Here is a 13,449-nt window from a genome sequence, read left to right on the forward strand (position 1 = left end):
GACAGCCTCTAAGGTTTTCTTTGAGCTTAGGGAATGACCAGAAGTAACAAGGAGCAAGGTCTGGATTTGTAACATGATGGGTCAGTCACTAGTGTGACCACCCAACAGTTATAAGGAACGTCCTGGGAACGGCAACCAATTTATAGCACAATTGGTCGGCTTCATTCTTAAAAATGAAATCCTAATAAACAGCAACAAATTGTAACATATAAAACTGTGTGTATAGTTACTTGGAAGTCTTCTTCAAAAAGTGAATGCATATCTGGAATTGGGTGTGGTTATTTTTCTGCATAGTTCTCCATTCCTTGGTGATGACTTCTTTCTGTTCAGGTTCTGGCTGGGAAGGTGATAGACCTCGTCTTGATGCTTAGGCAGATTAAACAAATTACAACACAAGTTGTAATAATATCTAAGAGAATCTTAACTATTTATTTTTACAAAAAATATTCACAACATATTACAATTACAACAAACAATACATAACAATTAAATTTTTAAAAAGCTTAACGAACCGTAACTACTTATTGCATTAGGGAAGAGAAAAGTGCCCTCTTCCTTTTCCGGAGAGACAAAAATATGCTTTCTTACCCCATGCTGGTCGCTGACAAAAAAAGAATGAGTCCTGGCGTATTGCATTGTTGTCCCTTCCCCATATCCCTCTGCAAGTGACCAAATCACCTCTCGGCTATGGAAGTGGGGGGGGGGTGACAACGCAGTGGCACTTACGACATAGTGCCACAGATTACAAGGGGGTTGAGGAACTGTCTTGATGCCCATCCTGGTCAAATTGTCTGTGACAAGGATGAAGTTGTGAACTGGTACATTTGCCCAAATTTTCCACATCTTCAGTCCCTCATAACTAATTGTGTGTAGTGTTTCCACACTGACATCAAACTTAGCACTTATTGTCTCTATAGACTCACAATGGTCCTTATCCATGAAATTCTTTATTTGGCCAATCAACTCTAGTGGTCTGACTTCCTTACTCCTCCCACACCTTCCGTCATCACTCACAGACTTCCTGCCTTCCTTGGATCTCTTATGCCAATCAAGAACTCATGCCTGATTCATGCAAGATCGTCTGAAGTATTTCATATGTTTCTGTTGGATTTTTTTAAAGTTTAAAACTGAATTTTATTGCATATCATTCTTCTTAAGTGTCCTCATGTCTAGATTGCATTTTTGAAATTCATCAGCTGTGACAATCAGACTTTAGTAGGGTGTATTGCAATTCCTGCTGTACTGTTCATTTTCATCTGAAATCAAAAATTGGTCAGTCATCTCATAAGATGTATAACAATAGCAGATTGATTTTTAAAGAGTCTACGACAATTTTAAATGCCTGTATAAAAAGTCTGGAAGCGTATTGAAGACACCTCGTGACATACACTGAGATTATCAATTTTCTACATCATTGGCGATGTCTCATTTGCATGGCTTCCATACAGAGACTGATTTTAAAATATTTGTTTTGCTCAGCTTGAAAACGTGATATAATTTGTTATCGTTCATCATTCAACTGTTTTGTTTATCATTTGAGCTGTTGTTCAATTTTACATTACCCATCTTTCATTCAACCCTGAGAATGGTTTAGTTTTACAGATCTGTATTATTATGCACTTAGTGTAACCCTTGTCAAAATCAACACTAGCTAACTTATTTGCTACTGACGTAGAGTTTTTGATATATAACAAATGTACAGGGTGGAAAGATAATATTGTTGCTCTCTATGTTCTCTACCAATTCAAGTTATGACAACAGGACCATTGCCAGCACCCTCAAAATGCAAATCCGGATGGTTCAACACTTGAGGGCACAGCTCAATGCATCAGACGACCCATGGTTATCGTCTTTGGTGTGTGGGCCACATCATTCCACCTCACATCTTTGAAGTTGGCTTGAAAGCCAACATCAAAGTGTACCTGGATGTATTGAAGAGTGTGCTGATACCCTAGTGTAATCAGGTGGCTGCTGGCAGACCATGGGTATGACAGCAGGACTCAGTGCCGGCCACAAGTCCAAAGAAACCCAGCTTTAATATCTACAAGGATCTTGCATATATCTGCTCAACAATTGAAACCCAATTTTTCTATTTTTATACACCGCATGATGAGTCCCTTAACCTCCCAGGGTCGTGGGAACACTGCATTATTTCATGCAGCATGTCTTGAGCAAGAATAGCCTGGCAGCACCCACACCTCTCCAAGCTCTGTGCACATACAGCACCTGGTTTTACCAAATGGTCACTCATTTTAGTATTGGTTAGGCTCAACTTCATTTAACTGAGGTGATCTAACGGGAACCAGTGTGTCAATTTGATTATACCGTATATATATTTTTTTTTTTTTTTACACAGTGATCACCACTTATCAAGGCCCGGAAGCCACTCAGGGATAAGGGTTATTGCAAGTACATTACGTTAGTGTGGAGATTTGATGAAGTGTTTACTTAAGGGAGCGGTTCATTAGGAATTTGTTAACATTGGACTTTAATACATCCAAGTTGTAGTCCGGTGGGAAGCAGGCAAAATAGGAGATAAAGTACTAGTATTCTTACCAAATCCATCTAATTGTTTACAGGCAAAACATTTTGGACCTTATGTCATAAAAGAAAAAATTAATGATGTAAATTACATTATACACACCACAGATAGGAGAAAGAAAAATAGGTTATGCCACAGCAACATGTTAAAACCTTACTTAAGTAGAAATGCTACAGCAACAACACGGCCAGTTTTTACTTTGAAAACTATTTCAGATATTGACACAAGCAAAACACCTTCGGACACTGAAAAAACTTTTCTTAAAGAAAAAGAAATAGGTCATTACAGTAAATTAAACAACTCCGAAATCCTACACAATCTAAACAACAAACTTATACATTTATCTTATGAAAACAGAAAAGATGTATGTGCTTTGGTCAATAGATTCAAAGATCTTTTTCCAGATGTTCCTAGGAAAACTACAGCAGCAATACATAATGTCTTCGTGGGCAATGCAAAGCCCATAAAACAACATTTCTACCGACTAAATCCCATCAAGCTCGAAAGTCTGAGAAAAGAAATTAAATATATGCTGGAAAACGACATTATAGAACCAAGCAACAGTGAGTGGAGTTCACCATGCATCCTCGTGCCTAAACCCGATGGAAGTTACAGATTTGTCACAGACTTTCGTAAAGTCAATGAAATCAGCAGGACTGATGCTTATTCAATTCCTAGAATTGCTGAGTGTATAGATTCAATTGGAAAATCAAAATATGTCAGCAAGTTTGACTTGATGAAAGGTTATTGGCAAGTACCTTTAACCAATGAAGCCAAACATATTTCCGCATTCGTCACACCAGATGTTTTTTTTTTTTTTTTTTTTTTTTTACACAGTGATCACCACTTATCAAGGCCCGGAAGCCACTCAGGGATAAGGGTTATTGCAAGTACATCACGTTAGTGAGGAGATTTTATGAAGTGTTTAATTAGGGGGGCGGTTCATTAGGAATTTGTTAACATTAGACTTGAAGACATCCAAGTTGTAGTCCGGAGGGAAGCAGGCAGACGGAACAGAGTTCCACAGGCGTGCAGTTCTAAGAAAGAAGCTTTGTTCATGGAATCCGTGTTTTGATTTAGGCGCAGATATAGAGTGGGGGAAATTTTTCACAGTGGATTCAGCTAGACGGGTGTTTTTCGTGAAAGATTGGCGAGGGGGGACCAGAGATTGGAGTTCAAACGAGAACCTGCCATGGAAATAACGATAAAACAAGGATAGGCTCGCAACGTCTCTTCTGTGGGGGAGAGGTTGCAGGGTAAAGAAAAGGGCATCCCCCACTAAGCCACAACGTCTATTTTGTACTCTGTCAAGGCAGGATAGGCTTTTTTAGCAGCTCCTGCCCAGATATGGCAACAGTATTCCATCCTTGGACGTACTTGGCTTTTATATAGATAGAGAATTGCATCAGTAGTGAGATATCTTCTAGAGCGGTAGAAGGATCCCACCATCTTTCCAGCGACCTTGGCAACAGACTTGATGTACGTGTTCCATTTCAGATCAGGAGTAAAGGTCAAACCCAGAAGCTTGTCAAAACACGGGGCCTCACCCAGACGAGAGTCATCCATCACAATTGATGCGAGATGGGGATCAGAGCGTTGATGATGTAAGGATAGGAGTTTGGTTTTGGATGCATTAAAGGTAACCAGCCACATCTTCCCCCATTGAACCATGCGTTCGAGATCAGACGAGAGAGAATCAGAGAGAACTTTGTCATTTACAGCCTTTGATGTGTTGCTGTAGATGGTCGTGTCATCAGCATAGATGTCAACAAATGATTTAAGTATGTGTTTAGGGAGGTCATTGATGTAGATCAGGAAGAGAGTTGGGCCGAGGATTGACCCCTGAGGGACTCCAGCATTTATATTGCAGGCCTCCGATTTTTGTCCATCTACCACTACTCTTATGAGCCTATCGGAGAGAAATTTTTTTTTTTTTTTTTTTTTTTTTATTACATTTTCACCCCAAACAAGGCAAATTGCCACTTTGGTGTAGGGGGCTACTATCAGGGGCAACAACTACTGGGGTACTATGTAGGGATTTGGGCAGCAAGGTGTCGGTTCACGTTACACTTGAACTTCTGCACGTCAGTACTGTTGGGGAAGCAGGGACCTGGGATGGAATTCCAGAGTCTAGCGGTTCTGGGGAAGAAACTATTGGAGTAAAAAGATCTTTTACATCTAGGGATCTCTACAGTGTGGGGGTGGGATTTAGTAGCCTGTCGGGTTTGTCGAGGGTGCACACGTCGTGGGGGCACAAGTGATTGCAGTTCGTCAGAGCATTCACCACTAAAATACTTGTAGAAAAGGCAGAGGGATGCAACATTTCGTCGATGGGACAGAGGCTGAAGCTTAGATGCCAGTTCAGGGCCTATCAGGTTTGCGACTCTCTTTTGAACCTTGTCAAGGAGCGAGAGACTAGTAGCAGATGCACCAGCCCAGATGTGGCAGCAATACTCCATACATGGGCGAATGGTGGCCTTATAGAGGTACAGGATACTTTCGGGTGTTAGTAGATTTCTAGCACGGTAGAGAGAGCCCACCTTTCTTGGAGCGGCCCTGGCAATGCCTTCAATGTAATTGTTCCAACTCATGTTTCCTGTGAACGTTAGGCCAAGGAGTTTGAAAGATGGACTCTCAGATAAAGAGTCGTTGGCCATTGCTATGGGTGGTAGAGAGGGTTTCTTGTAATTATTGAATGAAACTAGTTTAGTCTTGGATTTAATGATTGAGAAAACATTTCCAGTTATACCGTAGCTGGTAATCTTGTGAAGTAGACCCTTATGCCATACCTTGTCGAAGGCCTTTGATATGTCAAGAGCAATTGCCCTAGAAAGGAAGCGTTTGTCAAGAGATTCACTAATCCTGTGGGATATAACCGTCAGCACATCTGCGGTAGATCTTGCAGAGCGGAAACCATATTGTGTGTCACTAAGAAGGTTATTCCTGCTGAGGTGGTTGACTATTTCTCTATTTAATATGGATTCCAGCAACTTACTCATAACACACAGGAGACTTATATATATATCACATGATTGGATCTAACCAACTAATTATCATTTTCTCATATTATAGGTAAATTATGTCTAAGAATCCTTTACACCTAACAAGTAATATAGTCACTTAATTTTAAAAGCATATCAAGTAATATCTAATAGAAACTACTAATGAAGTACACTTCATTTTACACATAAATTATTCTAAAATAATATTTCTTTTTTATTATCTTACAGCATCCACACACAAAATTGTAACAATGTTCAATCAGTTTTTAAGACGAAGGCCACGTTGTACCAATTGTCAGGTTTGTTGCTCAACTCTCCTCATGTTGTTTTATTCAACGAATTATAAGTTTCAACAAATTATAAATTTGCAACTGATTTTTTTGCTGAGAAATCAGTAAAATTTAAAACTCGGTATCGGTGAATGTATTTCGCTTATTCTTGATATCCCATTTTTGATCTCAAATCTTGCCATCCATTTTGTTTTGTTTTTCTTAATTTTGGAGAAACTTCATTACTTAATATTAATGCATTGTTCAATGCTGAGAAATTCTGGGTAGAGAAAGCTAGTACATGTGTAAAATATTGTTACTCATTTCTTCTCATTTTGTTTGAGTATTCAATGAATTATAAGTTTCAAGTCTACTTAATTATATTGAACATAAAAACATGAATCAACACTTAATTAACAAATATCAAAATGTGGAGAAACGATACAGAAAGATAAATTGCTTAATCCCCAGTGACAACAGCTGTCCATACAAGCCAAAGTGATACCAACTTATGTGGTGCATCTGTGATAGAAATGGAACAGTGGCTATCCCAAACAAGCAATGAGAAACAGATATTCAGGACAACAAAGTTAGCAATTTCGATTTTGCAAATGTTTTTTTTTCTGAAAAATCAGTAAGATTTAGAACTTGATATCAGTGGTTGTGTTTCACTTATTCCTAACATCTCATTTTTAATCTCAGATTTTGCCATCTACTTCATTTTGTTTTTCTAATTTTGGAGGAAATTCATTACTTAGTATTAATGCATTGTTTAATGCTGGGAAATTCTGGGTAGAGAAAGCTAGCATATATGTAAAAATATTGTCACTCGGAGGCACATGTTTTGCTGTATCTTAACTCTTCATTATAGCTAGACATAGCAAGTGTATTCATACTCAGGTTTGAAACTCGAACATCAGGTGACAAGCAAATGTGATGAATGACATCAGTTGTCTTATCCACTATGCTCACAAAGTTGCCAATACAGGTGTGTTGGTTTAGATAAAAATAAGACAATATACAAAAACCAAATGAAATAGAATGCGTAAAAACAAAAGCATTTTATCATATTCATATTTTTCTAATATTTTGTTTCAATTATGAAAGTTTGCCATAAAATTAGCACTTATCAAAATAGAGGACAGATTAAATATACAAAAAGAAATGGTTGAACGGTTAAGAAAAATAATTGGTGGAAAATGATTAGTGAGTGTGTAGAGTAAAGGTGTTTTATTTATTTTTCTTTTTTAAGTTCAATTATTCACAAACACGGCATTGAGTGGTAAGGAAATATTGTCAACTAGCAGGTGGGGGAGCGCTTAAATATATTTTAATTACTGCAGATTTTTATTTATTATTACAGAGCCAATTATTTATTGAATATTATATTGTACCTAATATATAGTATTGATTTCAATAGTTTAAAAAAATGACTTCGGTACAATCAACTACAATTGAAACCCTATCGTTTGAGTTATAGACAGATAGATATGAAAGATTTAAAATTAAACCACTTTAAGCTATGAATGAATATGCGCATATGCAAAAATAATAGAAATATGTTGGCAAATTGAAATGAAAATGCTTCATTTCAACTTGCCGACATATTTCTATATGCATTATTCATCCAATCAAAGATTTTAATCGTTATAAACCATCCTTGGTCTGTGATTACTATTTCCTGTTAATTTCAGTGTTATGTGATCAGTAGTATAAGAGTTTATCGGTAAAATATTTACAGGCGCAGATACATACATACATCTACTGTTTTATTTATATATATTACGGGCCAGATTTATAGAGGCAATCTAAGTAGGTAGTTGTGTAGTCAGATGCTTGTTCACATTACATTTAAATTCCTAAATTCTATATTAATGTTTCTAAGATGATAAAACAGTAAATGATTTCTATGAATACATTCATAAATTTTTTTTTATTGCATTTTTACCCCAAACAAGGTATGGTGCACTTTAATGTAGGGGGCTACTATCTGGGACACAATTGCAGGGATACTATGTAGGGAGTTGAGCAGCAAGATGTCTGTTCACATTACACTTGAACTTCTGCATGTCAGTATAATCAGGGAAGCAGGAATCCAGAAGGGAATTCCAAAGTCTAGCAGTTCTGGGGAAGTAACTGTTAGAGTAGAAGGCTTTCTGGCATCTGGCGAGCACTACTCTGTAAGGGTGGGATTTTGCTGCTTGTTGGATTTGTCGGGGGTATTTACATTGAGGTCGTCCAGTAATACCATATGATCTGATTTTCCTAAGACTCTCATGCCATACTCTTAAATTTCTGTATTTCAATACAATAAGGGAAGCAGGGGCCGGTAGGGAATTCGAAGGGGCAGCAGTCCCAGGAAAAAAGCTATTTGAATAGAAGGCTTTATAGCATCTAGGGATCTGTACAGTGTAGGAGTACGATTTTGCTGCTTGTCTGGTTTGTCGTGGATATTGTCGTTGAGGGGGTATTAGTGCTCAGAGTTTGTCAGAGCACTTGCCATTGAAATACTTGTAAAACAGGCACAAGGATACCACGTTTCAGCGATGGGACAGAGGTTGCAGTTTAGTTGACAGTTTAGAACCTACCAGGTTGATGACTCTTTTGTCCAGGAACGAGAGACTCATGGCAGATGCACCAACCCAGATGTGGCGGCAATACTCCATGCACAAGTGAACCGTGGCCTTGTAGAGATACAGGATACGCTCAGGTGTGAATAGCCTTTTAGCACAGTAGAGAAAGAGCACACATTCCTCACAGCAGCCCTAGCAATTTCCTCAATGTATTTGTTCCAATTCATGTTGTCTGTGAATGTTAACCCTAAGAGTTAGAGGGAAGTACTTTCAGGCAATGTATCATTAGCCATGGCAATCAGTGATTGAGAAGGTTTTTTGTAATTATTAAAGGAAATAAGCTTAATCTTTGCAGCATTGAACATTACCAACCAGTTATGACCCCATTCCACTATTAACAGGAAGTTTTCCGCTAAAGTTTTAGCAATTTCCTTAGATATGTGTTCATTTATTTTACTCTCATCTCTGTTACAGAGCGTGGTGTCATCAGCAAATATCCCTATCCCACAAAAATTTTTTATCAGGGATGTCATTTATGATTATCAGGTATAGTAAAGGTTCAAAGATTGACCCTTTTGTGGCACACCCACATTTATATCATGTTGTTTTGATGTACGACCATCAAGGACAACTGGATTTTTCTCTTATCTCAGAAGGATTTGATTATGTTGAGTTTATGTCCAGCAATACCATATGATTTGATTTTCATGAGAAGACCATTGTACCAAACACTGCTAAATGTTTTGGATATGTCCATGACTACTGACCTAGCTTTCCTTGCATTATCCAGTGCTTGGTATATATGTTCAGAGATCACAGTAAAGATATCTGCAGTAGGACAGATTTGTCTAAATCAATATTGTTAGTTAGATAAATGTTTATTATCTATGAGGTGACAGACTAAGATGATAATACAATAAATAGAAACATCAACGTTGTCCTGAATTAATGTTTAGACATCATATTGGTCAAAAAAACTGTGTAAGACTATATATAAAGCATGGACTTTTTTGATTCTTGGTGCTCTATCTTTTGAGGAACTTCCTTAGCTCATTTGGGAATTACAGCTAACTGACCTATGACAAACCAATGAGCTTTTAACTTACTCAAACACTACCCAACTTTCTGCTATTGAAATAAATGCTTTCATTGTTGTGTTAAACAAAGTTATGTTTTTTTCCTTTGATGTTAAGTCTTCGTTTACTATCTCAATATATTGTGGCGAAACATCCTAAAGGACGATGTGGAGCAGGTCTCGGCAGCGTTTGACACACTGGAATCACCTACAGAGAGCCCACGGTGCTACAAATGTGGCGGCCCCAAACACTTCGCCAGAGACTGTAGAAGTAGTGCGAAGCTCACCCCGGAATATGGAGCTTGGAAACGAGGACGGTGTCACAGATGCGACAAGCCAGGCCACGTAGCACGGAATTGTCTGGGAAACGGGCAAGGGGAGGAAGCTGTGGCGCTAGCACCCTCCCCAAAGTAACACTGAACAAGGCGCTTCCTGTAGTGACAGTGTGAGTTAATGGGTGTAGGTGCTCAGCGCTGGTTGACACCGGATGCACCCAAACTCTCATACACACAAAATGTTGCACCACATGTATGAAACAGAGGGCCCCAGTATTAACCGTTGGCAGAGGCTCACTGGTGTATTGTGGGGTGAGCATTGTCCATATAAGCGTTGGCAATGGCCCCCTGGTTGCTGTGAAGGTGTTGGTGGTCACTAGGGAGCTTCTTGGATACAACCTTCTTCTTGGAATGGACACTATTACACAGCTGGGTGGAATCACCGTGGGTGGTGTCGGTGATGTGAGGTTTCCCCAATGTGAGGAACAGGTCTGTGCGGCAATCACTTTTGATGAACCTGACTTCCATGCGGAATACGACAAGGGCTCAAATGCATGGACCGTGTCCTGGAAGTGGTCAGGCGACCAGCCACCAGTGTCCTTGCGACCACTCATGGATTACCGGGAACTCAATAAACACATCGACCCACACGGCGGGGGCTGACGTCTGCGCACATAAACTGAGGGACTGGTGGTAGCAGGGAGCATACACGTCAATCCTGGACCTGCAAAGAGTCTACCTGCAGAGACACGTAGAGAAATTGCTGTGGCCGTTCCAGACAGTCAAGATCAAAGGGACTCGCTATTGTTTGACCAGGCTGGGGTTCGGCCTGAACGTGGCCCCGAACATTATGACAGCGATTATGCAGGCGATCCGGCGTCAGGATGAAGCCGTATGGCAGGCGAAGTCGTTGTATATTGAAGTCATTTTCGTGAACAAGAGCCTCATGTCTGGCCAGGCAGTGAAAGAACAATTTGAGAGCTTTGTGCTGTCATGCAAGGAGCCAGAGCGCCTGCAAGATGGAGCGAAATTTTACAGTTGCTGCTGATATTTTCTCACACGCTCATACATGCTGTTACATTTGGACGTTTACCTTCAAGTGGAGAATAACCTAGCAGAGGCTGCTTTCTGCAAGAGAAAAGAAATGTTACTGTTTATTGCTGCTACAATTCTTCATCCTACGTTGTGTCTTTTATGGCTGTTGCATAGTGCAGATGAAAGAGTATATTAGTCCAATACTGTCTCACAGTCTAGTATCCTAGAGAGGCAGTAAGTTGTCTTTAAAATAGAGGTTATTGGATGTTATTTATGGTCGCTGCCATCTTTACCCAACTATGTGTAGTTGTAAACACAAATCATCCACATCTAACAGTCACAGTATTAAATCAGAAATCCATTTTCAAACAAGGACCTATGTGCATAGGTCTGTAACAAAAGCTCATCAGGGAAATGTAATTAAAAAAAAATTAAAGTAAAAACTTTTTATTTGGTGATAAACGTTTTACAAATTCCTGATAGTGTTCAACCGACATTCTAAATTCTGACCTGTTCAATTCGATTCCAAGAACTCGACTGCCTGTCCTCTCGACTTTATCGTTTTTTTGGAGGTGAAGCATCATTGATATACAAATCAATGCATATCAAACTACAGGAAACAAAACACGTCTTACAGTTCTTAGATTTAGTCATGTCCTTGCCCAGCATATCATAAAAATGTGCCTTTTTGTTAACTGACATAAAATGATTTTCAAATTCTTTCGGATATCTCAAGCTGGATTTTAGAAAAGAGGGAAATTAACACAAGTCCCAACTTACATGTTTGCCTCAGACATTCACTCCTGGATAAAGGGTTGATTATTATCATTTCAAATTTTCACTATGAAAGTAATATATTATTTTTTTATTGGAATCCTTTGTGATGAGTAATTTGTATATTTATTTGCAGAATGTTATCCTCATCTTCATAGTTGTTGTTGTTGTTTCACCACGTTTTGGCCAACTATTCCTCTGGCCTTTATCAGGTGGTTAACCGTGACGGAATTGAAATGCTGAGTCTCTTAACTGTATCCTCAGTAATTACTGCCTTCCATAGTTGTTGTTGTCTTGCCACGTTTTTGGCCAACTAATCCTTTGGCCTGCTTTGGGTAGGGTTGAAGCCGCTATCTTCAGAGAATGCTCAACTTGAACCGTAGAGATTCAATGCCTCTATCCACTGCGCCACGAGCCCTGAAGTGGATAGAGGCATTGAATCTTACTTTCTCCAATAATACAACATAGGAATACATTTACAGATTATTGACTGTGTTTATTTTCTGTGCTTTTTTTGCTAGTACTATATACATATAGTACTATATACCTATAGTACCATGTATATGATTATCTACAATTGTATCATGAAATTTATCTATTTTGACTTTATTCTGATAACAGAAATTCCGGAAGATTTGGATAAACATTATGCTTGTGATTGTCTTAAAGATCATCAAGAATGGTACATCTTCAATCCGGAATACATTGTTCCTGAGTATGTTATAGAATTCAAATATATCACCATGGTACGTATATGCGCACAACCCTGACTTTGAAATTCACTTCTGAGTTTCTGCTTCCTTAACTGTACTGACATGCAGAAGTTTAAGTGTAATGTAAACAGACATCTTGCTGCTCAACTTCCTACATAATATCTCTGCAAATTATTCACCAGATAGTAGCCCCCATACATCAAAGTGTCATTATGTCTGTTTGGGGTGAAAATGCAATAAAAAAGTTGTTTATTTATAGTGAATTCACTTGTACAAACTAGCATGTAATTTTTATAATTTACGATTAGGCAGTTGTCTTAGAATTAGTTATTGTCATGTTATAATTTTGGAAGTTTACAACATAAAATAAATGTAGTTACTCAATTCAATTACTTATTATTTTATAAAAATCGCTCGAGACAAGGGCTGAAGCCACTTATTGTAAGAAGCAAACAAGAACAAAAGATGATTATTGCAAAGATAGGAGATGCTTATTCACCTTAGTCTTAAAGAAACCAAAGCTGAAGGTAGAAGAAAACAGTGAGCAGGAAGAGAGTTCCACAACCTTGCAATCCTACAGAAGTAGGAAGCTGTATTATAATGAGGTATAAAAACAGCAAATTTATGTAAACCACTAGACCAACAAGTCAAACAAGTCGGAACAAAAGAAACAGGGAATAGATCAAACAATTCTGAGGAACATATGCCATTATAGTATGTGTGTGTGTGTGTGTGTTCAAATATTGTCCTTATATTAGAATCGATCGAAATAATAGAAAGCTCAATATACTAAATAAAGCAGTTTATAAACAAAGAAAAATTGTTGAAGAAAATAAAAATTAAATCAATTATGATAAAGATAAATCCTTAACTCATGGATTATTCAAAGATAGACTCTTTTCATTAAAGTATAAAAATGCCTTTTAGACCACAAAATGTTTTTTTTTTTTATATTTTCAAATTTATATTAATCAGTGCTATATTTGTTACTAATGTTTATATATATATATATATATTTTTTACTAATGTTTATATATGTCTATATATATATATTTACTAATGTTTATATATATATATGTCTATATATATATTTTACTAATGTTTATATATATATGTCTATATATATTTTACTAATGTTTATATATATATGTCTATATATATTTTACTAATGTTTATATATATATGTCTATA

At 37.8% G+C, this 13,449-nt stretch overlaps 1 protein-coding gene across 4 annotated transcripts in view; it reads left to right on the plus strand.

The window, feature by feature from the left end:
- The window catches only part of LOC145302399 (leucine-rich repeat-containing protein 9-like), a 245,664-nt gene that overhangs the window by 86,824 nt on the left and 145,391 nt on the right, over positions 1-13,449 (plus strand). For all 4 annotated transcript variants that reach the window (XM_080144652.1, XM_080144653.1, XM_080144651.1 and 1 more), the window contains exons 16-17: positions 5,773-5,843; positions 12,167-12,291. In XM_080144652.1, the coding sequence (XP_080000778.1) occupies positions 5,773-5,843; positions 12,167-12,291 (196 nt within the window). The remainder of the gene's footprint in view (positions 1-5,772; positions 5,844-12,166; positions 12,292-13,449) is intronic.

Source organism: Euprymna scolopes, chromosome 2 (assembly GCF_053919585.1).
Source record: "Euprymna scolopes isolate OS-2025 chromosome 2, ASM5391958v1, whole genome shotgun sequence".
Lineage (NCBI taxonomy): Eukaryota > Metazoa > Mollusca > Cephalopoda > Sepiida > Sepiolidae > Euprymna > Euprymna scolopes.